Genomic DNA, 25,188 nt, shown 5'->3' on the forward strand with positions numbered 1-25,188 from the left:
TTTGCTGAATCTATTTCATCCCTACGTTTTGTCTTTTCATCTTACTCACAGTCATTATATGTGGGGGGCTGCCTTTTCCTTTGGGGAATTTCTCTGGGGGCAAGTCAGGCCTATTTTTCTATCTTCAGGCTAGCTAGTTTCTTAGGCTGTGCCGAGTTGCCTAGGTAGTTGTTAGGCGCAATCCACAGCCGCATTTAGTTGTGTTTAGGATAGGATCAGGTGTGCAGTCTACAGAGTTTCCACGTCTCAGAGCTCGTTCTTGTATTTTTGGGTATTTGTCAGATCACTGTGTGCGCTCTGATCGCTAAGCACACTGTGTTTCTGGATTGCCTTCATAACACCTGTCATTAGCAAACATAACACATTACATTCAACTGGGTGATCAGCTACAAACCACTTACAATGTACTAGTTACATGGCAAACATGCTCTGGACATGGCTTGGTGTGTAAATCAGGATTTTGTTTACTGTAATATTGAAAAAATTTTTCATTATAAATGAAAAAACAAAAAAAAAAAAAAAAAAAAAAAAAAAAACTTAGGCCAAAGTCTAATTTTAGCCTCGCATTTCTTGTTTTTCATATAGAAATTAGCAGCAATAGTCTGATAACACCTCTATATACAGATGTCAGTCATTGTACAGGATGAGGAGGTGAGCTGTGATATCACCTATTGTGAATGATGGATCCTGTGTTATCTACTGTATATAGAGGTGTTCTTCATTGTACAGGAGGAGGAGGTGAGCTGTGACATCACCTATTGTGATTAGTGGATCCTGTGTTATCTACTGTATATAGGTGATATCAATCATTGTACAGGAGGAGGAGGTGAGCTGTGACATCACCTATTGTGAATGGTGGATCCAGTGTTATCTACTGTTTATAGAGGTGTTATCAGTTAGTCTTTGTACAGGAGAGGGAGGAGGTGAGCCGTCACCGCCTATTGTGAATGGCGTTTCACAGGACCCCGGGTCCAGCAGCCATGTCAGTAGTCTGCAGTTGTCAAACAAGAGCCTTGTGAAACGCCTCCTGCTTAACGCCATTCCCGACTCTCCTTGACCAAATTAGGAGCATAGGTTGCCGGAGGGTAGGAGGCCGTTTGTAGGGCTCTGGTTGCACATCAACGGAATGACGATGCCGGACAAGATCTGGCAAAAATTATTATTCCATTTCTAGTTGACTGGTGATATCTACTGTACTTCGAGGTTTTTTTTCCCAAATATGGTCTCTAATGATAATGAGACTGCTGAAAAGTCCTGTGAAGAACAGGAAGGTGTCTAATATTAACTTTATTGGTTAGTGTGAATAAGTTTGGTTTGATACAAAAACCTGATTTAAACAATAGGTCCCTTCCTTAGAAGCCGTGAGATCTGTTTTGACCATGGCGCTGAGTATTTCTAGAATTTGTGTGTTCACAATGAATCATTACCCTGGGTCTACAAATCAAGGCTTGTAAAGTGTTACTTAGGCAGAGCGCTGGACTTATGTTTGGCTCCCTGCCATCCTCTTCAGCACTTGGATAGATCGGTTAATATTAGACAGCGGGCTGCCAGACTTGTCATCTGCTGTTAGATCCAGGGTTCTGCCAGACACGTCAGCTGCCATTTGATCCTTATTACAAATGATCTCGCAACACCTGGATTGGGTCTCCCCCGACTTATGACTAACGTTCTGCAAAGTAATGAAAGATCTGGATCTATTTATACAGCACATAAAATATAGGGTATAGAGAAATTGTCAAATCCCAAAAAGGGACTTTTTTTTGACACACAGAACCAGTCCAGACTATGAATACTAGTGACGCAGACTAGTGACGCAGACTAGTGACGCAGACTAGTGACGCAGACTAGTGACGCAGACTAGTGACGCAGACTAGTGACGCAGACTAGTGACGCAGACTAGTGACGCAGACTAGTGACGCAGACTAGTGACGCAGACTAGTGACGCAGACTCAAAAAAACAAAAAAAAAAAGCAATTATCCAAAATTCTACGACCAGGGACAAGACGTCCAAGTACGTCGGATGAGCACACTGCATGAATGAAGCAGACCTGGCTCCTGAGCCTATGCCAGATGGTGCTCGCTTTGAGCCCGCCTCTGTTCATAGCAGCCTAACCGCTTAGATGCCACGGTCAATACTGACAGTAGCATCTAAGAGGTTGCAAATAGCAAAAGTGGTCTCTTCTCTTAGCCATCACCCAACATGACTGCAGGGTTCCAACGGAATCATCATGGCATCCAGGGAGGTTAGTAAAGACCACCCAAACACTCCCATGTCTGGAACTTACTTAATTGATGGTGATAGAAAATTAGCAGTCTCCTATATTAAAGTATCACAATAATCAAGCGATTGCAGGCTCTACTGTCCAAATGGGTGAAGCCTTGGCCAATGCAACCGGACTTGTGACCTCAATGATGAGACTAAAAATTTATCACGCCTTGATATCAACCAGGTCTGTCGGAGAACCTTGGACAAGACAATGTGGATATCATCAGTCCATTCAGCCTTTCCAGCCGGCAGAACAATTTGAAATTGCAGCCAGATCCAAAATTTTCATTTGTGCCGCATCATTCTAAAATCGAAAGCCTATAAATGAAGCGTAGAAGAAATGACACAGGGCTCGGAGCGTCCGTCTGCTCAGAAGCCAGAGCAGCCGTGGTGGTAAAGAAGCCGAGATGTGAGCATTCCCCCTCACCAAGTCTAAGTTCATTGCTCCGGATGGCGTTGCCGGAGGCTTTTGGCATGAAGAGAATCCCTCTTTGTGCCCAGACAAAAGCCGCGATTGTGGAGGACTCTGACATACGCAGACAGTTGCTTTAGTGATGAAGAGGTTAAGGGCACAAAGGGGAATAGGACAAGACAGGGAAAGCTTTGTGCAACGTCTGGATTTAGAGGCGGCAAGTTCAGACCACTCCTAATAAAAGTCTTAAAGGAACTCAAAATGTGGAAAATGTACAAAAAGGTCCAAGCAAGTCCTCTGCCCGTAGGATCCTAGTAAGCCTCAAAATCCAAAACAGGCAAAATATATAAACAGGGGCGCAGACTTGTGTCTTCCTGTCCCTTCTTTTAATGTAACGCAACTGCCGGCAGCATGAGTCCGTCCACTTCTGTAAAAGGAAGCCGGGCATAAGCTCCTCCTTACCATCGGCCCGCTACACCAGAGGGGATGCTGCAATGTCACGTTTGACGTTTCTAGGTGTATGGCCCCATGCAGAGGTCAGTCTATCACATACCCATTACAGACCCCATTAGAAAAACGCAGATAAAACATGTATTATGTACTACATATATACGTATACATGTACTATGGCACTGTTCACATGCCGGGCTTTCTGTGGGAACCAAGGGTCTGCCAAAAACAAAATTTGGACAAAGATCTTGAATCCTAATTTTTCATTTACTCCCCTCACCTCCGATTCATAATCTCTGGCTCCATTGCCCCCCTGGGTGTATAATAGATGCGCCTTTTCTCGTGCGACTGCTGGCTGCTATTTTTAGCCCCTTACCAGCCTGAAAATACAACCCCCAGCTGTCTTCTGTAGCCTGGCTGGTTGTAAAAAAAAAAAAAAAAAAAAAAAAAATAATGAAGGACCCCCACGCTTTTTTTTAAAATTTCTATAATTAAAAAATACATTGTGGGGATTGGACCCCTCTATTTTTCATAACTAGCCATAATCAAGCTGGCGGCTGAGGGTTGCAGCCTGAAGCTGTCAGTTTTTGCCATGCTGGTTTTATCAAATAGAAAGCCACATTTTACTTTTAAAATCTATTTATTGCACAGGCACTGGCTGATGAATACTCCCATCAGCCGCGCCTGCTCTCACGGTGATTAAAGGCAGCAGACGTTGGCTGATTGGAGTAATATTCTCAGCCGACAAACTTTCCCGCCGGTCACAGCTGGTGGCTCACGCTGTCACCTGACAGCATGGGAACCACAGGTCTCTGACAGGCGGTAATCTTCCTATGATCAAAGACCGCATTTTCTGCACTCATGCAAATGACAGCGTAGCAAACTGATGTTTGGGCCCCTCATTCATCTGAATGGGGTCAGAGTTTAGGTAATGTTCTGGTACCCCAATCAAACTATTTAAATGTTCGGCTGAACCCACAGGACTTGAACTTCAAGGGGTCCGCCCTATCGGTAGTCATGACATTTTCTCACTCTATAATATCACTCAGTTGATGAGGGACAATTCAGAAGAAGTGGAAGGAACTGCAGAAACTCCGTGACAAAGTGGAGACCCTGTAACGTTACAGAGTTGGGGGCCGAGTGCTGAAGAATTGAGGGCAGGAAAGTCACCAATGCTCTGCTAACTTCATAGCTGCAGGGTCCAAACCTTCTCTTGTATTAACATCAGCACAAACACTGCGCCATCACTAGGAGCTTCATGCAGCCGTACATCACCAAGCACAATGCTGAGCGTCGGATGGAGTGGTCTAAAGCAGGGGTCCCCAACTCCAGTCCTCAAGGCCCACCAACAGGTCATGTTTTCAGGATTTCCTTTGCATTGCACAGGTGATGCAATTATTACCTGGGCAATACTAAGGAAATCCTGAAAACATGACATGTTGGTGGGCCTTGAGGACTGGAGTTGGGGACACCTGGTCTAAAGCCTCCACCACTGAACTCTGGAGGAGACGTCTTCTGTGCAGTGACGGATCACACGTCTCTATCTGCGTCTGATCGACTAGTCTGGGTTTGGCGATTTCAGGAGGACGTTTCCCCCTCACTGCACTGTGCCCACTATACAGATGGTGGTGGAGGGACAATGCTATGGGCTGCCATCAGGAGTCGGCCTCGGCTCCTCAGTCCCAGTCCCAGTGAAGGGAAACCTTAATTCTCCAGCACAAGACATTTTAGACACTTGCAGCTCCCATCTGTGTGAACACAGTTTGGGGTTCACCCTTTCCTGTTCCCTATGATTGTGCCGGTGCACAAGGTCCATACAGACATTTAGGAAGGAGAACATGACCGGTAGCACACAGCCTGACCCTCGGCCAAATCCAACGCCTCTGGGATGGGATATAATGGAGATTTGGAGATTGTGAGCCTGATCTCTCCAACATTCAGGGTCTGATCTCACAAATGATCTTGTGGATGAAGGGGCAAAAATTCTGACCGACGACTTCAAAATCTTGTAGAAATCCTTCCCAGAAGAGCAGGGCCGTTCTATCCGCAAGGGACCAATTCCATATTAACATTTATGGATTTAGGGTGGTCAGAAAAGCTCGCATAGGTGCAACTTGTAGGCGTCCCAGCACCTTTTCCCCATACTTGGGCTGATCACAAATGGCACCACCCTGAGCTACACGCGTCTACCTAAAAATCCTAAATATTAAAAAAAGTGGAAATATCTAGTAAAACACAAAAAACAGCAATATATAATAGTCTCTTTAAATATCTAGTAAAAGCAAAGCCAAAAAAGTAAAGTCTGATTAAAAAGTAAATGTCAAGTTAATGACTAAGAGGAAATCTGTAGCGAGAGTTTATGTGATACAACCAGAGGTGGCAAAAAACAAAACCTGATACAAGAAGATACCGAAAAAACAAACACGGATAACATGTCTGATGAATCAGGGGCTTGTGAGGTCTAATGAACCTGGTCAACTTCGTCATGGCTAAAAACTACCAGGAGATATTTCTTGGTAGTTTGCCTTAAGCTGCATTCTGCCAGCACTACATGTGCTGGAACATACCTTTTCCTCAATGGTGAACCTTTAAACATTTTTTTTCTTTTTCTGTACCGAAAAATCTTCAGCAGTCTCCTACTTCACTGGAAATCCTGTCTGTGACAACACCTTAGTATAAAATACAGGATCCATCATAGACAACAGGACAAGTCACAGCTCACCTTCCCAATGAGCTTTGCCCAGATTAGAGCATGCTCAGTTTATACTTCTACACAAATAAATAGGATCTGCAAGAGTCTATTGCTTGGAACTTTGTTCTTCACATTGAAAGGCAGGAGTCTGATTAATATACTGTAAAAACGAGAGGCCAGTGCAAACATAAATCAGGATTTTTGGTCCTGAGAAATTGATCTAAATCATAAAGGCACATTCCCTTTAAGGGCGACAAGCAGACGACCTTTCAGTTGCAGATCTGGGGAAAACATGTAACATCCTGGATTATTCTTATTTGTAGAGTTTACAAAGAAATGGTTAAATGCTGCATTCTTCAAGCATTAACTGACACAGGAAAACCACCCCCGTAAACACACGCGAGGCCGCGCCAAACAGTTGTGTCTGCATAACGGAGAGGGAATTTATCAACGAAAGATCTACAGAGGAGTCGTACGGCTTCCCACAGCTACCTGCGCCCTCGTTCCACCAACATCTCACACGCAACAATATTTGTCTCCTGAAATTGAATTTTTTTTTAATCTATTTCGTACACAAATGGGAACACCGTAAAGCCGTAATTTTTCCAAAATTAAAGTAAAAAGCACACAGTCTCGTTTTCTTTATTCCCCACAATATGGTAAGACTAGTCCGGTGCACAAACCAGTATAGAATGTATAGGAACTGTTCTGACTGTCTATAAAGCTGCCATTAACTATCAGCATTCTGCCAGCATTATAGGTGCTGGACTACACCCTCATTTACCAGAACGCATTGCCTTTGCCAATGTATACAATTTAAAATTAAATGTTAACAGTTTCTAGCCTACAGACAATAATTATATAAAATATCTAATTATATTAGTTATTTTAGATTATACTATCATAGAAAATGAAAGCATCCTTTTAAACCTTTATTTCATTTTAATACACTGGTAGAAACAACGCATGCAGACAAATGGGAGAGTAGTCCAGCACCTATAATGCTGATTGTAAGCAGCCATCAACTGTCAGCATTATAGGTGCTGGACTATTCCTTCACATCCCAGCATGCATTGCTTGTGCCACTGTATAAAAACAAAATCAAAGTTTAAAAGAGGTTTTACAGCCAATTTCCTGAAAATCCCCTCTATAATATACAGCCAAGATATAAATCCTCTATATATAAACATATAATAGACAGAAAATTATTTTCTGTAGAGCCTATTTTTTTTAAAACTTTACTTCATTTGTATGTAGAGGAAATGCATGTTGTAAAGCAAGGTAATAGTCCAGCACCTAGAATGCTGTCAGAATGAGGATTCTAATATACATATAGAGTATTTTCAGAAAGTTATTGGCTGTAGAGCAGTTTTTTTTTGTTTTTTTTTAACCATTTCGTTTTTACACACTGCCAGAGGCAATGCATGCTGGGAAGTGAGGGAATAGTCCAGCACCTATAATGCTGGCAGAGTGCTGATGAATTGATGGCAAGATATAACCTTCCTCTTCTCCACTTCCAATATCTGCAGCAGGGGTGAACATACCACAGCAGACGGTCGGGATGCCGGGAGCTTAACCCCCATGGATCAGATATTCGTGGCCAAAAGCAAAATTAATTACATCTGCTCCCAAATTGGTTAAAGTTGGGAAACCCTTATCCCCCTTCGTGAAAGAAATCCTTCTTCAGCCTCTTCCTGTGAACGTGCTTGTGTAAAATATAAACCATCTGCAAAAACAAGTCTGGACCTAATAAAGGTAGAAACAAACCGGAAGACACAAATAGAACGATGATCACACGCGAGGAGCAGGACCTCAGTAGGCGGCCACCATAGACGGGCCGTCTGGGCAGATCTGGAGCGATATTTTGAGCGCGGTGAGATGTTCCTCATCTACAAACTTATCTGTTCACAGGTCGTGAAGTCAGTCGGAGGGCATGACGCTGCATGTATTTTAGAGATAGAGACGTCCCGGATAGTGCCGAACTAGGCACGTTCTCCAAGATCTGGTGGTGGCCAAGATTAGGTGGAGATCCACAAGCTGCACACAGGGTGGTGGTCAACGACGGGAGGTTACACCTGCACGAAAAGTGATTGTGTCCAACGTGTATGTATGTGTGTGTGTGTGTATATATATATATATATATATATATATATATATATATATATATATGTGCGTGTGTGTGTGTGTGCGTGTGTGTGTGTGTGCGTGTGCGTGTGTGTGCGTGTGCGTGTGTGCGTGTACGTGTGTGCGTGTACGTGTGTGCGTGTACGTGTGTGCGTGTACGTGTGTGCGTGTACGTGTGTGCGTGTACGTGTGTGCGTGTACGTGTGTGCGTGTACGTGTGTGCGTGTACGTGTGTGTACGTGTGTGTGTGTACGTGTGTGTGTGTACGTGTGTGTGTGTGTACGTGTATGTGTATATATATATATATATATATATATATATATATATATATATATATATATATATATATATATATATATATATATATATATATATATATATATATATATATATATATATATATATATATATATATATATATATATATATATATATATATATAATCTCCACACCCATGTGTAAGGGGCAACACCAAAAGTCAAGGGAGGACCTCAACTGGATTTTCAGGCATATGTGCATTCTAGATATTTTGTTATATGTAAAAAAATAAATACAAATCTAAATACAAATCTAAATACAAATCTAAATACAAATCTAAATACAAATCTAAATACAAATCTAAATACAAATCTAAATACAAATCTAAATACAAATCTAAATACAAATCTAAATACAAATCTAAATACAAATCTAAATACAAATCTAAATACAAATCTAAATACAAATCTAAATACAAATCTAAATACAAATCTAAATACAAATCTAAATACAAATCTAAATACAAATCTAAATACAAATCTAAATACAAATCTAAATACAAATCTAAATAAATACATATGTGTGTTATGTTTGTATGTGTGTTCTCTTCTTCATTGAAGACTGCAGAAAAAAAAAAAAAAAATGATGTTTTCCTTGATTTTTATTTTTTCATTTTTTTCCCCAATAACGAGGGGACTTTTCTTTTTTGCGGTGATCCAATGACCAAGTCATGAGAAACGTGGCGTGGAAGACATGCAAATTAATCTGGCAGTGCACTGGGGGTGTGCCAATGCACTTGTAAGGGTCTAAGTGCACAGACACACCCCCAGTGCACCTCCAGCCTGCTCAGATTATAAGCTAGATTTCTCACAGCTGGCACATCAGATCTCAGTATTAAAATAGAAAATAAATAAAAAAAAAAAATAAATAAATTTTTTTTTTTTTTTTTTACTGGGCCAGAAATGCCTACCCAGACATTATACGTGCACTTCAAGTTAGAAAATTACTATAAAACCGTATAGACACATTACCTGACAGATAGCGTGAAGTCGCCAGGGTTGCTCTTGCTTGGCCGAGCCAAAAAACTTCCATGTACCCCATGTGTTAGGAGCAGAGTTTCAGCTTCTAATCCATTGATGTTTGGGTGAAACCATCTGGCAAGAAAACAAAAAAATATAAAATATGCATTTATACTATATAACAAATACGCAAACCCCCCCAAAAAATTGTTTCCATAACAAGAGAAGCGAACTGGAAATTAATCAACTCTGGCAGAGGAGAGACATTTGTGCACAATATGCAACATTTTGCAACTTTTTGCACCAGCCACAAACCTTTTGAAAAATTAGGTTCAGAGGGCATGACTGTCAGGGTCGACTGCAACCCAAAAGATTTACTATCATATAAGTCAGAAACTAACGTGAAATAGTGGAATTCTACATCGGCTCATAGATGAGCGCAGAGTCAGGTTTGTTGCACAAAAATGTGCCAAATTTATAAAAGGGGTAACGTTTCACCTTGCGGAAAGTGACATGTCAAGCCTGACATGCCAAGGTGAGGAGACTTGCGCCACAATGCTCCTCTGGGAAATATGCAAATTGTCTCTTCAGAGAGGAAGGGGACTAGAACTCTAGCGCCACCTATAGGAAGTAGCAATCCTAACAGTCAATAACGACCCTTTAACGAGCCTGGTCACATGACTTAGGATAAAGTCAAATAAGAACTACATGACCCGCTGTAGGGAAATCGCGGAGGTGACACATACAGAAACTACTGACCAAGTAAGGAGTGTCAGCGAAAATGGTTATTTTCCATCTGTACGTGAAGATTTCAGTTTCAACAACTTTTTTTTTTTTACTTTATGCAGGATGAAGACAAAAAACACATGCAAAAAAAGATGTATATAATACATGAGGTATTTGTCGATATTTTGACCAAAAAACACGAGCTGGAAACCCACGGCAAGGGTCATTTTTATTATTATTATGCTGCCTGTAATTCATCTTATACTTATCAGCCACAGTCTTCATCTTTTATCGGCGTCAGTCCAGTTGGATTTCTGCAGGTTGTGACATGCCGGATCACGCCAATGTGTCTGCTGGGTAATCCGGAGGTCACAACTCAATGGAAGACTATGAGAGACAGAATGAGGCTTTACATAGAGCTTGTGACTGTTACGTCCGACTTCTGGACAGTCAGAAGATGCGGTCACAAGATGGCGGCGCAGGGCTGCAGTGGCGCCAAGAAGAGCTGAAGACTTTCTGGTAAATATAAAACTAGGGACAGAGAACTTCGATTAGTAGCACCACTACAGCACTGACATAAAACAATCAAAAATACTGGAATGGTGCTTTAAACCCAATGTGAACACAGAACAGTAGGAACTCGTAACTCAATCTTCACAGGTGGTGGAGTATGCGGGACAGACATGGAACCTGGGTGCTATGGGGGAAAAGGAGGACCTCTGGTTAAAGTATACAGATACAATAGCCTTTGACACCAGCTGGAATCTTAATTCTGGATTCCATTAGTACAGGTGTATTTTCATAAGGGGCTGTTAATGGCAAAAGATCAGAAATTATTGCAAAAAAAAAAAAAGTTCTAAAAGCAAAACACTTGTACTAATCCAGATATTGATGTTCCTTGATAATACTGAAGCTATACAGCAAATATAAAATATTTACAATCGTAAATAAAAAATATGGGAAATATTCAGCTGTTTGAGAACAACTAGCTCAGTGGGGGGGGGGGGGGAAGTAAGCCTCAAACAATGTGAGTGACAGATCTCATACATGGAGTCAGCTCAGCAGGACAAAGGCTGCTTGCAATATATAGTCACGCTGAAGTTGCCAAAAGAATATTCTAGAAACATGATCCAATAAGGAGTCATGGAGATGCTATACGTCCTAGCTGTACCTTGTGTATATTTCCGAGATCCCCAGAACATGACAGATGCCCTTCAGGGGCTCGATCCGTTCTAACACCCCAGGGAGGGGAGATATGTAGAATGGCTAATAGTAACCAGAAAGCCAAGATGTGTTTAGTCTCAATGCATAGCAGGGGCCCAGCCATATCTGATCGCACCAAAACCGCCTCTCTAGGACCGTCCATTAAACAGCTATGACTCATCTTAGGTTTTGGAGTTTTTAGCTACTAGAATCAAGGGGAGGGGATTTGGGTTCAGTTCCGAGGACAGGAGGGGAGTGACCCAAAGGGAATAAAAAGCTAGTGTAAGGCCATATGGTCCCTCTCTGGTATGCTTGGTCACTTCGAAAGTGGGGGCCGCGACAACATACTGAGAAGGGACCATGGAGACAGCTGGCAGCCCATGCCCCTTTTGGCCCAGTACACACGGTCAAACATCAACCCGGTAATTGACATGATCCATCTGCTTATATATTTTTTATCCTACCACTATTATATTTACATATCTGACCATTGTATATGTATAACCATTGCGTATATAGTGTATTGTCTAGTGTGCCCTGAAGGTGAATAAATTTATAATTTAACCTTGGGATGCTCCATTATCTCGATCTAAATCTACACGTCTATCTCTCGGTTTAACTTTCCATGCTACCGGGGCTGGTTTCTGGCCTGATACAAGCCTGTTCTGTTATCTGGGTTATATCTAACAAGGAACTGGTAGCAGTTCATTGGGGCAGGCAGTATTCTGTTTCACTGGTACTAGTGAAAGGCGTCTTTCAGCCAGTCAGGGTTGTGAGCAAGTGTGGTGTCACATCAGTGACTACGTGGGCCACTTCCTCCATAGTGCCTCCCTGGGCCTGTGTCGATAGGGGGCATCTGTAAAACTGTGCCAAGCTGACCTTACATGTCCTCAGGGGGTGCAGAATGTCACATTGGTGGAAGTGAGGAGACCACATTACGTGATCCATCTGATGTAATAGGGACGTCAGGTTGAGTGGAGAGGTGCGGGTTCATCATAACAATACAATAATAAAGGTTGTAAACTTCACTCCATAAAAAAATAAATAAGTGCAAACCTAGTATCTCTCCTGCCAGCATGTACAAAGAAAAAAAGCAAATCAAGCATCGGAAAAATAAGAAGCTCTAAATGCACATCCTACGCAGCTCTCCAGTAGTCAGGTGGACAATATGCTGAGGCTTCAATTTTCTATAACAGGGACTCTTCATTCTATTCTTAACTAGTTATATCTTGCTAGTGTTAATAAAAATATATACGGTATATTTTTAAATAAAAAGTGCACCCTTATAAATCCCCCAAACCCTCTACTCGTACTGTATCAAGTCTTGGCTATGCTGATTCTGCTCAATGCACCTCCTACCAAATATCATCAAAATAATGGAATGATTGCTTTTGGTCTAAGCCAGCAGGAAGATGCATTTCCTAATGTTTTGGAGCGTTCAGACTGTTCTGAACCACCCACGAGAATTCCTAATGCCAGCTCTGTGCAGAAAGCTTTGAAAAGCAAGTGTAATATCATCCCTTTAAAGCGCCCTATACACTTTAGATAACTATCCATAGTCTTCAAGTACATCCTAGGTTTCTCCATGTGGGGAATGACAAGCCAAACATGTCAGAGTGAGGAGACTTTTAAGCCATGCATGCTCCTCTGGAAAAATATGTACATTTCAGATTGCAGCTTCCAATAGGTAACCCTAGAATTCCAGTCATCCCTCTCTGAAGAGAGAGTTTGCATTTTTTAAATTTCCCAGAGATGCATGCATGGCTTATAAGTCTCCTCACTCTGACATGTCAGGCTTGGCTTGCCACTCCCCACATGGAGAGACGTAGGATGTCCTTGAAGACTATACACCCAAAGGGTGACCTAGAACACAACAATCTTCCGTGGACAGATTTCATCCAAGCACATTAAAATATATTTTTGTGCCTTGTCTTGCCAACTTTTACCAATCAAAAACTCCAATTTCAATTGCCCAGCTAGCAGATACAGTACATACTGGCTAACACATTGATAGGATGGGCTCCGTAGTAGATGTAGTCTACCAGCTGTAGCATCTTATCTGTTTATCACTTTTAGGGTCAACATTTTGTACTCGTTATACAAGTGCTTCTCAATAAATTCATAAAGTTAATTTCAGTTCTTCAATACAAAAAAGTGAAACTCAGTCATTACAAACCGTATTTGTACACTTGCATTTCAAGTGTTTATTTCTGTTAATGTTGATGATTATGCCTTACAGCCAATGAAAACCCAAAAGTCATTATCTTAGTAAATTAGAATAATCAACAAAAAACACATGCAAATGCTCCCTACGTGTTTTAAAAAAAGGTCCCTTAGGCCATGTTCACACCATCCTTTTTTTAATGCGGAACCGCCGCGATTTTCCAGCTGCGGGTCCGCAGCTGTTTTCCATCCAGGGTACATTACAATGTACCCTATGGAAAACAGGAACTGCTGTGCCCACATTGCGGAAAATCGCGAAAAAAGCCGCGGTAAAAAAGAAGTACCATGTCACTTTTTGCGGAACTGCAGCGGTTCTGCACCCATAGACCTCCATTGTGAGGTCAAACCCGCAGTAAAACCCGCAGATGCAAAAAATATCTGCGGGTTTTCTGCGGTTTGTGGTGCAGAACCGCTGCAGTGTGGCTGCCCCCCCGTGCCCCAATCCCACCCCCCCATGCTCCGATGCCACCCCCCGTGCTCCGACGCCCCCCCGTGCCCTCATCTCCCCCCCTTATACTTACCCGGCCTCCCGGTGTCCGTCCGGCTTCTCCCTGGGCGCCGCCATCTTGCAAAATGGCGGGCGCATGCGCAGTGCGCCCGCCGAATCTGCCGGCCGGCAGATTCGTTCCAAAGTGCATTTTGATCACTGAGATATAACATCTCAGTGATCAAAATAAAAAAAAAATAAAAAAAAAAAAAAAAAAAAAAATAGTAAATGACCCCCCCCTCCCCCCCTTTGTCACCGTCATAGGTAGGGACAATAAAAAAAAAATAAAGAAATTTTTTTTCTCCCCACTAGGGTTAGGGGTAGGGTTAGGGGTAGGGTATTTTCAGCCATTTTAACCCTAAAAAACTTCCTAGAAAACACAGACTCTGCATAGAAAACTGCATAAAAAAACGCACCAAAAAAGCACCAAAAAAAAGGACCTGCATTTTCTGCCAAGAGCTGCGGTTTTTAGTGCAGAAAAAACAGCAGGGAAATCAGGAACGTGTGAACATAGCCTTAGTCTGTTCCACAATCCTGGGGAAGACTGCCGACTTGACCGATGTTTAGAAGGCAGTCACACACTCCACAAGGAGGGTAAGCCACAAAAAGTCAATCATCAACATTAACAGAAATAAAACACTTGAAATACATCACTGTAATGACTATATAATATGACTATATGAGTTTCACTTTTTGTATTGGAAAACTGAAATAAATTAACTTTGGATATTCTAATTTTGCGAGAAAAACTTGTATTTATGTAATATTTATTTTCTAACCGTGCTTATGTGCCCCCTATGGCCAAGTTTTGCTTTTTTCTTAATAAATCAGACCTCCTTTATGGACTCAGCGAAAAGCTTGGTGACAAACCCCAAGGGAGACACGGTGGAGGCCAAGGTGATCCCCATTTACCATCCGGCTTTACTTGAACAGATACAAAGAAACCACTGGAAAGTTCCTCTAGTCTGCCACCATCGGGACTAGACAATTATCGATAATTCAGAATAATTATCAATCTTGCAGTCATAGAAAAAAAAAAACCTCACATTTACATGTTGAAATAAAATGCAGAACAAAGATCTGCTGCTACAGAATTCCCTTTTTTTTTTTCATAACAAGTCCTAATCCGTTCCCTTTACTTTGTGAAACTCCTTCAAATTGGGGCGGGTGGGATCTACCACTAGATTAACAACATATGCAGTTAGCTCTGTGTAAAGAGATCTTTTATACCTGATAAGACTGCTGTCATTACTTAGAATATTGCAGAGCCATTCAGACACAAAGGTTCAAATTAAAATCAGCACTTCATAAAAAAAATGCTCCATTTAATATTGGGAAGGAGACCCTTGACAAAAATTTTTTAAAAAAAAAAGACCCAATACATTTCTACATCCATTCTGATACAAGTACACCAGCCTCATTAGGTCAAACACAGCCATTTGCCCATATAAGCAATTTAAGGTCTACCTGTGGCCAGATCTTGCAGTTTAAAGCGCTAGTGCATAGTTTTAGACAATGCAAAAATCTAGACCTCCTCCGGTCTCCCGCTGCTCCTCTATAGTGCTACCATGGGTCCCCTCATCACTACTGGAGATGGCATGTAACATATACCAATCAGTGGAAACCACAGATCATTTGTTCTAGCATATATATATATATATATATATATATATAAAAAAAAAAAAAAAGCAAAAAACAAAAAACTTTTTTTTTTTTTTTTTTAATAGCTGTTTTTTGTAAAATAAGGTTCCAACATTTGAAGAATGTCAAATGCCAGGTTAGTAGGAGTGGGATGCTTGAGGGCCGCGGTCAATCAGCGTCTGCAGCCTCCACGTCTGAATATATACAAAAAAATTATACACAAAAAAAAAGCATAAATAAAATCATCATCATAACACCCCAAAGCCTAACAAGTCTTAGTTAAATCATAATGGAAAATCCCTTAAAAACAAAAATTCAAGTTTTACATGTATATCTTAAATAATATTATTTTTCACATTATTAATTTATAATGGTTGAGAGGCTGAAAATAGTTACGGTATACTGAAAAAAAAAAATACCGTAGCCTCGGCTCAGCCCGGCTGCAGCCGGATTACACCACAAAGCGAGGGAACAGGATACGTCCTCCACGCTCCGGCCAGAACATTGTGCAGAGCTGTAACAATAATGTCTGTGGCCGTGTAAATGAATATGTGCGCGTTCTCCATCACGCCACCACGGAAATGTCCGACCTGCAGACACAGATAAATAGAAAGCAGAGTCACATCGCAGTGACCCGTGTCATGCTCCAGTCTTGTCGCCCTGCCAGACCGCACCGGGCGCTGCAGGATGATATAACATCGCGGCTAATTAACGCCAGGCTATTTTGGGCGCAGGCAGCGTGTCAGGGCAGAATTTAGCCCTTGATGGGGCTCGTGCCTCTGATGCTTTTGCCAGGGTTATTTTCGCCGCTTGCACATCAGAGAAAGCGAGGCAGAAATAAAACCTCTGTGCGCTGTATTTAGCAGGTCCGCAGCTGTGGAGGTTTCAGGGCGTCCCAAGAGCCGTGATGGTTACTGGCAACGATCCAGGACCTCAAACCTCATAGTATGGTCTAAAGCCAAGTGCAGAGCTCTGGGACGGGACATGGAATTAGCCGGGAGGATTCTTGCACAAAAAAAAAAAAAAAGAAAAACAAAAGTGCAAGTCACTGTACACAAACATGGGCAATTATTGGCTAGCTTCAGTTGAATACTAACTTTAGAAATTAAAAAAAAAAAAAAAAATGTAATGAGATAAGAAAAGTAATAATCTTTAAAGATAAGCCAGCCATTAATTACATAAAAATACTACATTCCAGAGCATTTACGTTGCGCGGTTCCAGAGCATTTACATCGTGCGGTTCCAGAGCATTTACATCGTGCGGTTCCAGAGCATTTGCATCGTGCGGTTCCAGAGCATTTGCATCGTGCGGTTCCAGAGCATTTGCATCGTGCGGTTCCAGAGCATTTGCATCGTGCGGTTCCAGAGCATTTGCATCGTGCGGTTCCAGAGCATTTGCATCGTGCGGTTCCAGAGCATTTGCATCGTGCGGTTCCAGAGCATTTGCATCGTGCGGTTCCAGAGCATTTGCATCGTGCGGTTCCAGAGCATTTGCATCGTGCGGTTCCAGAGCATTTGCATCGTGCGGTTCCAGAGCATTTGCATCGTGCGGTTCCAGAGCATTTGCATCGTGCGGTTCCAGAGCATTTGCATCGTGCGGTTCCAGAGCATTTGCATCGTGCTGTTCCAGAGCATTTACATCGTGCGGTTCCAGAGCATTTACATCGTGTGGTTCCAGAGCATTTACATCGTGTGGTCCCAGAGCATTTACATCGTGTGGTTCCAGAGCATTTACATCGTGTGGTTCCAGAGCATTTACATCGTGTGGTCCCAGAGCATTTACATCGTGTGGTTCCTCTGTAAATCCTCCCAGGAGCCCAAGAGGTATGAGGGCCACTACCACATCCAAAGCAAGTGCAACTGTGCATTATGATGCTCTATTGGACAGAACAGGGTCCACATAGTCTTGTACATGGACCCACTTCCACGATCCCGGTAGTGGCCACAATCTGTGGAAATCAGATTGATTTGGAATTTCGACCGATCTGTTAACACAAGACAGGTGGTACCAAGGTAATGGTGGCCGCTCATCCCACCCTTCATAGAAACAAATGAGCCTTCAGATTATTTCTAGGAGCAGTTGGAGGACAGTGCCAAGTCAGGTCCCCCTGAAAATGAATAAATTGGCAACTAGGCTTTGCCATTCCCCGTTGTATAGGATCTAGCCATGCAAAGTCTGACATATGTCAGAGTGTGGGGACACTACCCATACAACGGGGAATGGCAAAGCCTAGTTGCCAATTTATTCATTTTCAGGGGGACCTGACTTGGCACTGTCCTCCAACTGCTCCTAGAAATAATCTGAAGGCTCATTTGTTTCTATGAAGGGTGGGATGAGCGGCCACCATTACCTTGGTACCACCTGTCTTGTGTTAACAGATCGGTCGAAATTCCAAATCAATCTGATTTCCGCAGATTGTGGCCACTACCGGGATCGTGGAAGTGGGTCCATGTACAAGACTATGTGGACCCTGTTCTGTCCAATAGAGCATCATAATGCACAGTTGCACTTGCTTTGGATGTGGTAGTGGCCCTCATACCTCTTGGGCTCCTGGGTGGTTGCACCAATGATATGAGCATGCCCGGGGTACCCTGCCAGTCAATGGTTACACAAGTTATAGGCAGAATTCACTGACAAATGTATGCATTGGTGACTTCTGGTCTTCCGCTAAAGGAGCTGTCCACAACTGACAGATGACCCCTCCTCTGGATAGTTCATGACTATTCGATTGATGGGGGGGGTCCGACCCCTTGCACCTCCACTGATTAGCGGCTACATGTAAACAACATTCGGAAGATCTTGTAGTGCCCAGTATAGAGCTGTGCTGTTTAGCTCCGTACAACGATGGCATCCAGAAGGTGGTAACAGCCGATAGTTAAGGGGTGCCAGGTTCTTGGGGTCCCACCGAGCAGATATTGATGACCTAGATCTTTAAAATATATGTTGTGGACAAACCTTCAGCAGGATTTCCCAGCAGATGAAGGATATTGATACACTGGAGCAAAAGTCTTAATATATTTCCCTTTTTCTGCCACAGTTGTAAATGTTGCCACATGCCATTACGTCGCAAAAACGCTGCCATTTTTCACATTGGCTTACGGATCCTTTAGCAAAAAGCAACTTATTTAAAAAGTTTCAGAAAGGAATGCAATTGGACAAAGTTTTATATTTGAAGATGCAGCAAATTTATCAAACAACTAGATGGCGGCCCGATTCTAACACATCGGGTATTCTAGAGTATGTATGTATGTATGTATGTATGTATGTATGTATGTATGTATGTATGTATGTATGTATGTATGTATGTATGTATGTATGTAGCGCTGTGAGTGGGGGTTAAATTCTGTGCCAATATCGCCGATAGGTCACGCCCGGCTGGCCGATCAGCGGAGTGTGGTTCAAATCTGCCGCCAATTCGTGGCCAGACTGCGTCTGTCGCTGATTGGTCACAGGATGTCAGGGGTTCGGGGTGCAGTATATAGCACTGCCCACATAGTATATAGCACTGCCCACATAGTATATATCAGTCACGCAGTATATAACATAGCCCATGTAGTAAACAGCAGTGTGGGGCACCATATCTGTTAAAAAAAAAAAAAAAAGTTATATACTCACCCATTGGCGTCAACCGATGCGCGCAAGCGGCGAGGCTGCCGCCAGCTTCGGTTCCCAAAGATGCATTGCGAAATTACCCAGATGACTAAGCAGTCTCAGGAGTATGGAGGGGGCACTGACTGCAGGGGAGTAGGGAGCGGCCATTTTGTGGCCGGACTCTGCCCGTCACTGATTGGTCACGGCCGCTGGTCGTGACCAATCAGCGACTTGGGATTTCCGTGAGACAGAAGTGCCCCTTAGACGAATATATACATATATACATATATATACATATATACATATATATATCAAAGGAAAGGTGATGTACATTTTTGCCACATCCTGCAGGGTGTATGGAGCAGGGTTAGGAGGTGATCAAGCAGCAACCAGAGCTTGCGCCGATCGCTGTAGTTTAAAGATTTAAATGTCACCCTCATTCACAGACAACAGAAAATGTCCGAAAACAAACTGGAGAAACAAGCGCTGCCAGCAGTCAGCAATGCCCAGGTAAAGCGAGGTGCCTCAAATTCATTCCAGGACAAGGAGTTCTGAAAAAGTTATGTTCTCGAAATTAGAACAAACTGTTCTCCAGACGCGTCGTCCTGGAACAAATATTTTATGCACCTTATCTGGAAGTTTCAGACTGCTGGCAGCGCCCTGGAGGTAGAGGGTTTTCCACACATTCTGTGCTATTATGGTGCAAGTTGAAGATTGGTGCAGCCCTACATTAGTGTTGTGCTCAAGTATGCAGAATAATAATATATACACATATCCACACACACACACTATACACCATATAATTGTTTAAGGGTAACTGTGTCACGGAAACTTTAAGTCACTGATTGCTCGCAGCGAGGTGGCCGCAACCAATCACAGACGGGCACAGTACGGCCGCGAAAAGGCCGCTCCCTCCTCCCCTGCAGTCAGTGCCCCCTCCCTACTCCCCCCTCTAGTCAGTGCCCACCTAGCATTACAAGGACTGCCTTACACCGCGGCATTACGCGGTGTAAGGCACTCCGTTAACGTTGCCATTAACCCTCTGTATGACCAACTTTTTACTATTGATGCTGCCTATGCAGGATCAATAGTAAAAACATATAATGTTAAAAATAAAAAAAAAAAAACACATACATACACAGTATATACTCGACTATAAGCCGAGATTTTCAGCCCAAAAAATTGGCTGAAAGTGCCCCTCTCGGCTTATACTTGAGTCATGGTCAGCTGGTGAGGGGGAGCGACGACTGTCAAATATTCACCTGCTCCCGGCGCTCCTGACGTGGTCCGTGCATGTCCCGCGGTCCCCGGCAGCTTCTTCCCCTGTTCAGCTGTCACTGGTACCGCTCATTAAAGTAATCAATATGGACTCCACTCCCATAGGGGTGGAGCAGCATATTCATTACAGTAATGAGCGGTACCATGTGACCGCTCACTACAGGAAGAAGCTGCGGTGCCCGGAGACCATGGGACATGCAGGGATCGCGTCAGGAGCACCGGGAGCAGGTGAGTATTTCATATTCACCTTTCCGCGTTCCGTCAACCTCGTCCTCTGCACTGACTGACGTATTAGTGTGCGCGCCACCCTCTGCCTGAACAGTCAGTGCGGAGAGACGGGACGCTGAGGAGCAGCGACGAGAGGTATGCCTTTTTTTTTAGTGCAGCAGCAGCATTACATGTGGCACAGTGTGTCTATGGAGCATCTTATGGGGCCATTATTAACCTTTGTGCAGGATTATACGGGGCATATTTTAATATGGAGCATCTTATGGGGCCCATCATCAACTGTATGGAGCATTATATGGGGCTCCTGATTCAATATGGATATTCAAAAACACTTAACCTACTGATGCCTCAATTAATTTTACTTTTATTGGTATCTATTTTTACTTTTGACATTTACCGGTAGCTGCTGCATTTTCCCCCCTAGGCTTATACTCGAGTCATTAAGTTTTCCCAGTTTTTTGTTGCAAAATTAGTGGGGATTGACTTGTACTCGGGTCGGCTTATACTCTAGTATATACGATTATTAAATTTACACTGAGGAGTTTGATGTAACTACAGTTTGGTACAATTATTACGTTTCGCCATTGAGGGCATTCTGTCGCTCGCTTATTATCTAAATTATTTTACAGTAATGTGTTCACTATTTGAGAACTTCGAGAACGTGTTCACAGTCAACGAAAAAAGGTGGTCGGAAATCCTATTAATTTGTATGGAAATTCCAACCACGGATGTAGAGGAATAAAAGACAATTCACATAGTGAGCTTACTCACTGCAGAGTGAAAAGTTAGAGAAGATTTTAATAAACTTTTCATTCATTTCCCCCAGCCCGGACTTGGCACCTTTGGATTTATTGTATCGTACGGGATTTCTTAGACAGAGTTTCACGGTACAAGGTAAATTCTATTGGAACGTTCTACAAAATGATACATTGTAACAAAGTCAAGATGTTAAAATACAATTCTCTCTGTAAAAGCGGAAGAGGGGAAAGCCTGAAAATATGCATGTACATTTCCTGGATAACACCGAGTAAGACATACAGGAAGCCTGTACCGAGGAGATTACCTTCAACTGGAATGTAACTAGAATGACAACGCGGCTGCAACTAGGGAGAAAGATCTCGAAGGAAACACGACCAGCTGCACTTCACACCATATGCTACAAATTAAAGGGGATCTGTCAGTAGGATCAACCCTCCTAAGCCGTCTATATGGGCATGCAGGTCATAGGAAGACGAATAAAATGATACCTTGATATCTGCGATCCAATGTCTTATTCTAGAGAAATCCACGTTTTTCTTAATATGTAAATGAGCTGTTAAGATCTACGGGCCGGACATAGATCTCCCCGAGAATCTGCCTCCAGAGCTTATTATAAATGAAAGGAGGTGTGACCAATGTGAGACATGTAGATCAGGAGAGCGGACTATCAGTCATTAGCTAGTCTACACCAGTGGCTCAGAGACAACTAAAAACCCAAAGCTAGAGCATGCAGAGGGGAAAAGTGAAGAAAACTAGGATAGTCATAATGGTCAGAAATCGTGGCGCTTCTTGGGAACACGTGACAACTGATTCTGAAAAGATGTTACCGTAATTAAAATGGGGACATTAAAAAAAAAAAAAAATAAAAAAAAAAAATTATATATATATATATATATATATATATATATATATATATATATATATATATAAAAAAAACCAACCAGCACTCCTAATGTGAACACATGCAAGCTGCAAGCTGTATCATATAGATATAAAGAAACACAGCAGCACATGTATATGAATTTTAGGCCATGTGAAAACACAGACAAATACTCAATATGAATCATACTACTCAAAAATATTTTTTCATAAAAAATTTTTTTCAAAAAATTTTTTTTCATAAAACTTACAGTTATAGATAAAATGAAGATTCTTAGCGCATAAATTGGCCAATTCATGTGTGCCCATCAACCGCGGCAAGGTGATCTCCCTCTGATGGGTCCTACTCTACTGTACATGCCACTCTTGGGCCACCAGCCTACAACTTAGGACAAACATGTCACTCTGGGCTAAACCTACAATTTATGGGCAAGTAGAGATGATTACCGCCACCTGCAAGGTCAATGGGAGGAGTGCAAGATCAGGATGGATGCAGCCACATCCATACACTAAACAAAGAAAAAAAACCAACCAGCACTCCTAATGTGAACACATGCAAGCTGCAAGCTGTATCATATAGATATAAAGAAACACAGCAGCACATGTATATGAATTTTAGGCCATGTGAAAACACAGACAAATACTCAATATGAATCATACTACTCAAAAATATTTTTTCATAAAAAAATTTTTTCAAAAAAATTTTTCATAAAACTTACAGTTATAGATAAAATGAAGATTCTTAGCGCATAAATTGGCCAATTCATGTGTGCCCATCAACCGCGGCAAGGTGATCTCCCTCTGATGGGTCCTACTCTACTGTACATGCCACTCTTGGGCCACCAGCCTACAACTTAGGACAAACATGTCACTCTGGGCTAAACCTACAATTTATGGGCAAGTAGAGATGATTACCGCCACCTGCAAGGTCAATGGGAGGAGTGCAAGATCAGGATGGATGCAGCCACATCCATACACTAAACAAAGAAAAAAAACCAACCAGCACTCCTAATGTGAACACATGCAAGCTGCAAGCTGTATCATATAGATATAAAGAAACACAGCAGCACATGTATATGAATTTTAGGCCATGTGAAAACACAGACAAATACTCAATATGAATCATACTACTCAAAAATATTTTTTCATAAAAAATTTTTTCCAAAAAAATTTTTTTCATAAACTTACAGTTATAGATAAAATGAAGATTCTTAGCGCATAAATTGGCCAATTCATGTGTGCCCATCCTACTCTACTGTACATGCCACTCTTGGGCCACCAGCCTACAACTTAGGACAAACATGTCACTCTGGGCTAACCCATCCTGATCTTGCACTCCTCCCATTGACCTTGCAGGTGGCGGTAATCATCTCTACTTGCCCATAAATTGTAGGTTTAGCCCAGAGTGACATGTTTGTCCTAAGTTGTAGGCTGGTGGCCCAAGAGTGGCATGTACAGTAGAGTAGGACCCATCAGAGGGAGATCACCTTGCCGCGGTTGATGGGCACACATGAATTGGCCAATTTATGCGCTAAGAATCTTCATTTTATCTATAACTGTAAGTTTTATGAAAAAAATTTTTTTGAAAAAAATTTTTTATGAAAAAATATTTTTGAGTAGTATGATTCATATTGAGTATTTGTCTGTGTTTTCACATGGCCTAAAATTCATATACATGTGCTGCTGTGTTTCTTTATATCTATATATATATATATATATATATATATATATATATATATATATATATATATATATATATATATATATATATATATATATATATATTTTACAGTTTAAAGTGATAATGACGCATTCAGGATTTTTATTTTGCCTTTTATATATTTATACAGGGACTATATAAAATCGATTTCTATTATTGCGGCTTCCATCTCGCCTTCCGATACTAGTCGTGGTTCAGCTTGTACTATAGATAAGAGTGAAGCAATGGCATGTATGGGTTTAGTGAATAGGGGAAAAAAAAAACAAAAAAAAAACAAAACAAGGATACAAGATATTTATGCAAAAAAATAGAAAAATGAAAAAAAAAAAAAAAAAAAAAACAGAAAATAAAATACAAAAGCAAAGTTAAAATGATTACTAAATTTCAGAATGGTGTTCAAACCACAACCCTGGGGGCGGCCGCTTTTACCCCTTTCCTCCCAATCGTGGCTGAGCAGCTTATCTGTGAATGGCTGCATCTGGGATGGAGGAGCAGAAGTACACACCCCCTGGAGAAGACTGAAGAAACGCCCAGTTGGACTACAAGTAGAGATTTCACATACTGCACTCCAAAAGCAACACATGCATAAAAAAAAATAAAAAAAAAATCTCCACAATAGGCTGTCCATGAAATTCACACATGCAGTCCGATGTGTGACACGCAGCCATAGACTCGTATGGGGGCACATAGTCCGATTCTCAGATGCACCTGCAGCATGCCCATAGCAGACTGCTATGCGGTAAAACATCGGAAAGCACTCACCCGTGTTAAATGCCATTGTGAGCAAGCTAAGTTAATACTGTCAGAAGGAGCTCACTGATTGATTCTTCGTTAACTCATTCCGCAGCCAGCAACAGACAATGCAGCACAGCGGATATAGAAGGAAAAAGGTGTAAAAGGCTTAATGGAATCTAACTGCAACAATAATCTGTAGCCCAAAATACATATATTTAGGAAAAATAAAATCTATACACTATATCCAGTGGTGCTGATGGTTTGGGAGCCGTCATGTGACCATTTACAGCATGTGACACATTCATCGGTGGGTATTTAATAGCACTTGTGTAAGTCGCTGACCCACAACTTTAGCTGTTTAATCTGGAAACAACCCCTTTGATGTTGTTCGGCCAAATTGGACACGATTCTAAACAGAGACCGGATTGTTTCACCTTCAAAGATGTGACACGCCCGAACACAGGCAGCGGCAAATCGGCTCATTTAGGTTAGGAAA

At 42.0% G+C, this 25,188-nt stretch overlaps 1 protein-coding gene across 1 annotated transcript in view; it reads right to left on the bottom strand.

Annotated features, from left to right (window-relative positions):
• LOC138651309 (tyrosine-protein phosphatase non-receptor type 11-like) overlaps positions 1-25,188 on the bottom strand; it is a 90,180-nt gene that overhangs the window by 37,440 nt on the left and 27,552 nt on the right. The window contains exon 2 of the mRNA XM_069741403.1: positions 9,234-9,356. Within this exon, the coding sequence (XP_069597504.1) occupies positions 9,234-9,356 (123 nt within the window). The remainder of the gene's footprint in view (positions 1-9,233; positions 9,357-25,188) is intronic.

Source organism: Ranitomeya imitator, chromosome 10 (assembly GCF_032444005.1).
Source record: "Ranitomeya imitator isolate aRanImi1 chromosome 10, aRanImi1.pri, whole genome shotgun sequence".
Lineage (NCBI taxonomy): Eukaryota > Metazoa > Chordata > Amphibia > Anura > Dendrobatidae > Ranitomeya > Ranitomeya imitator.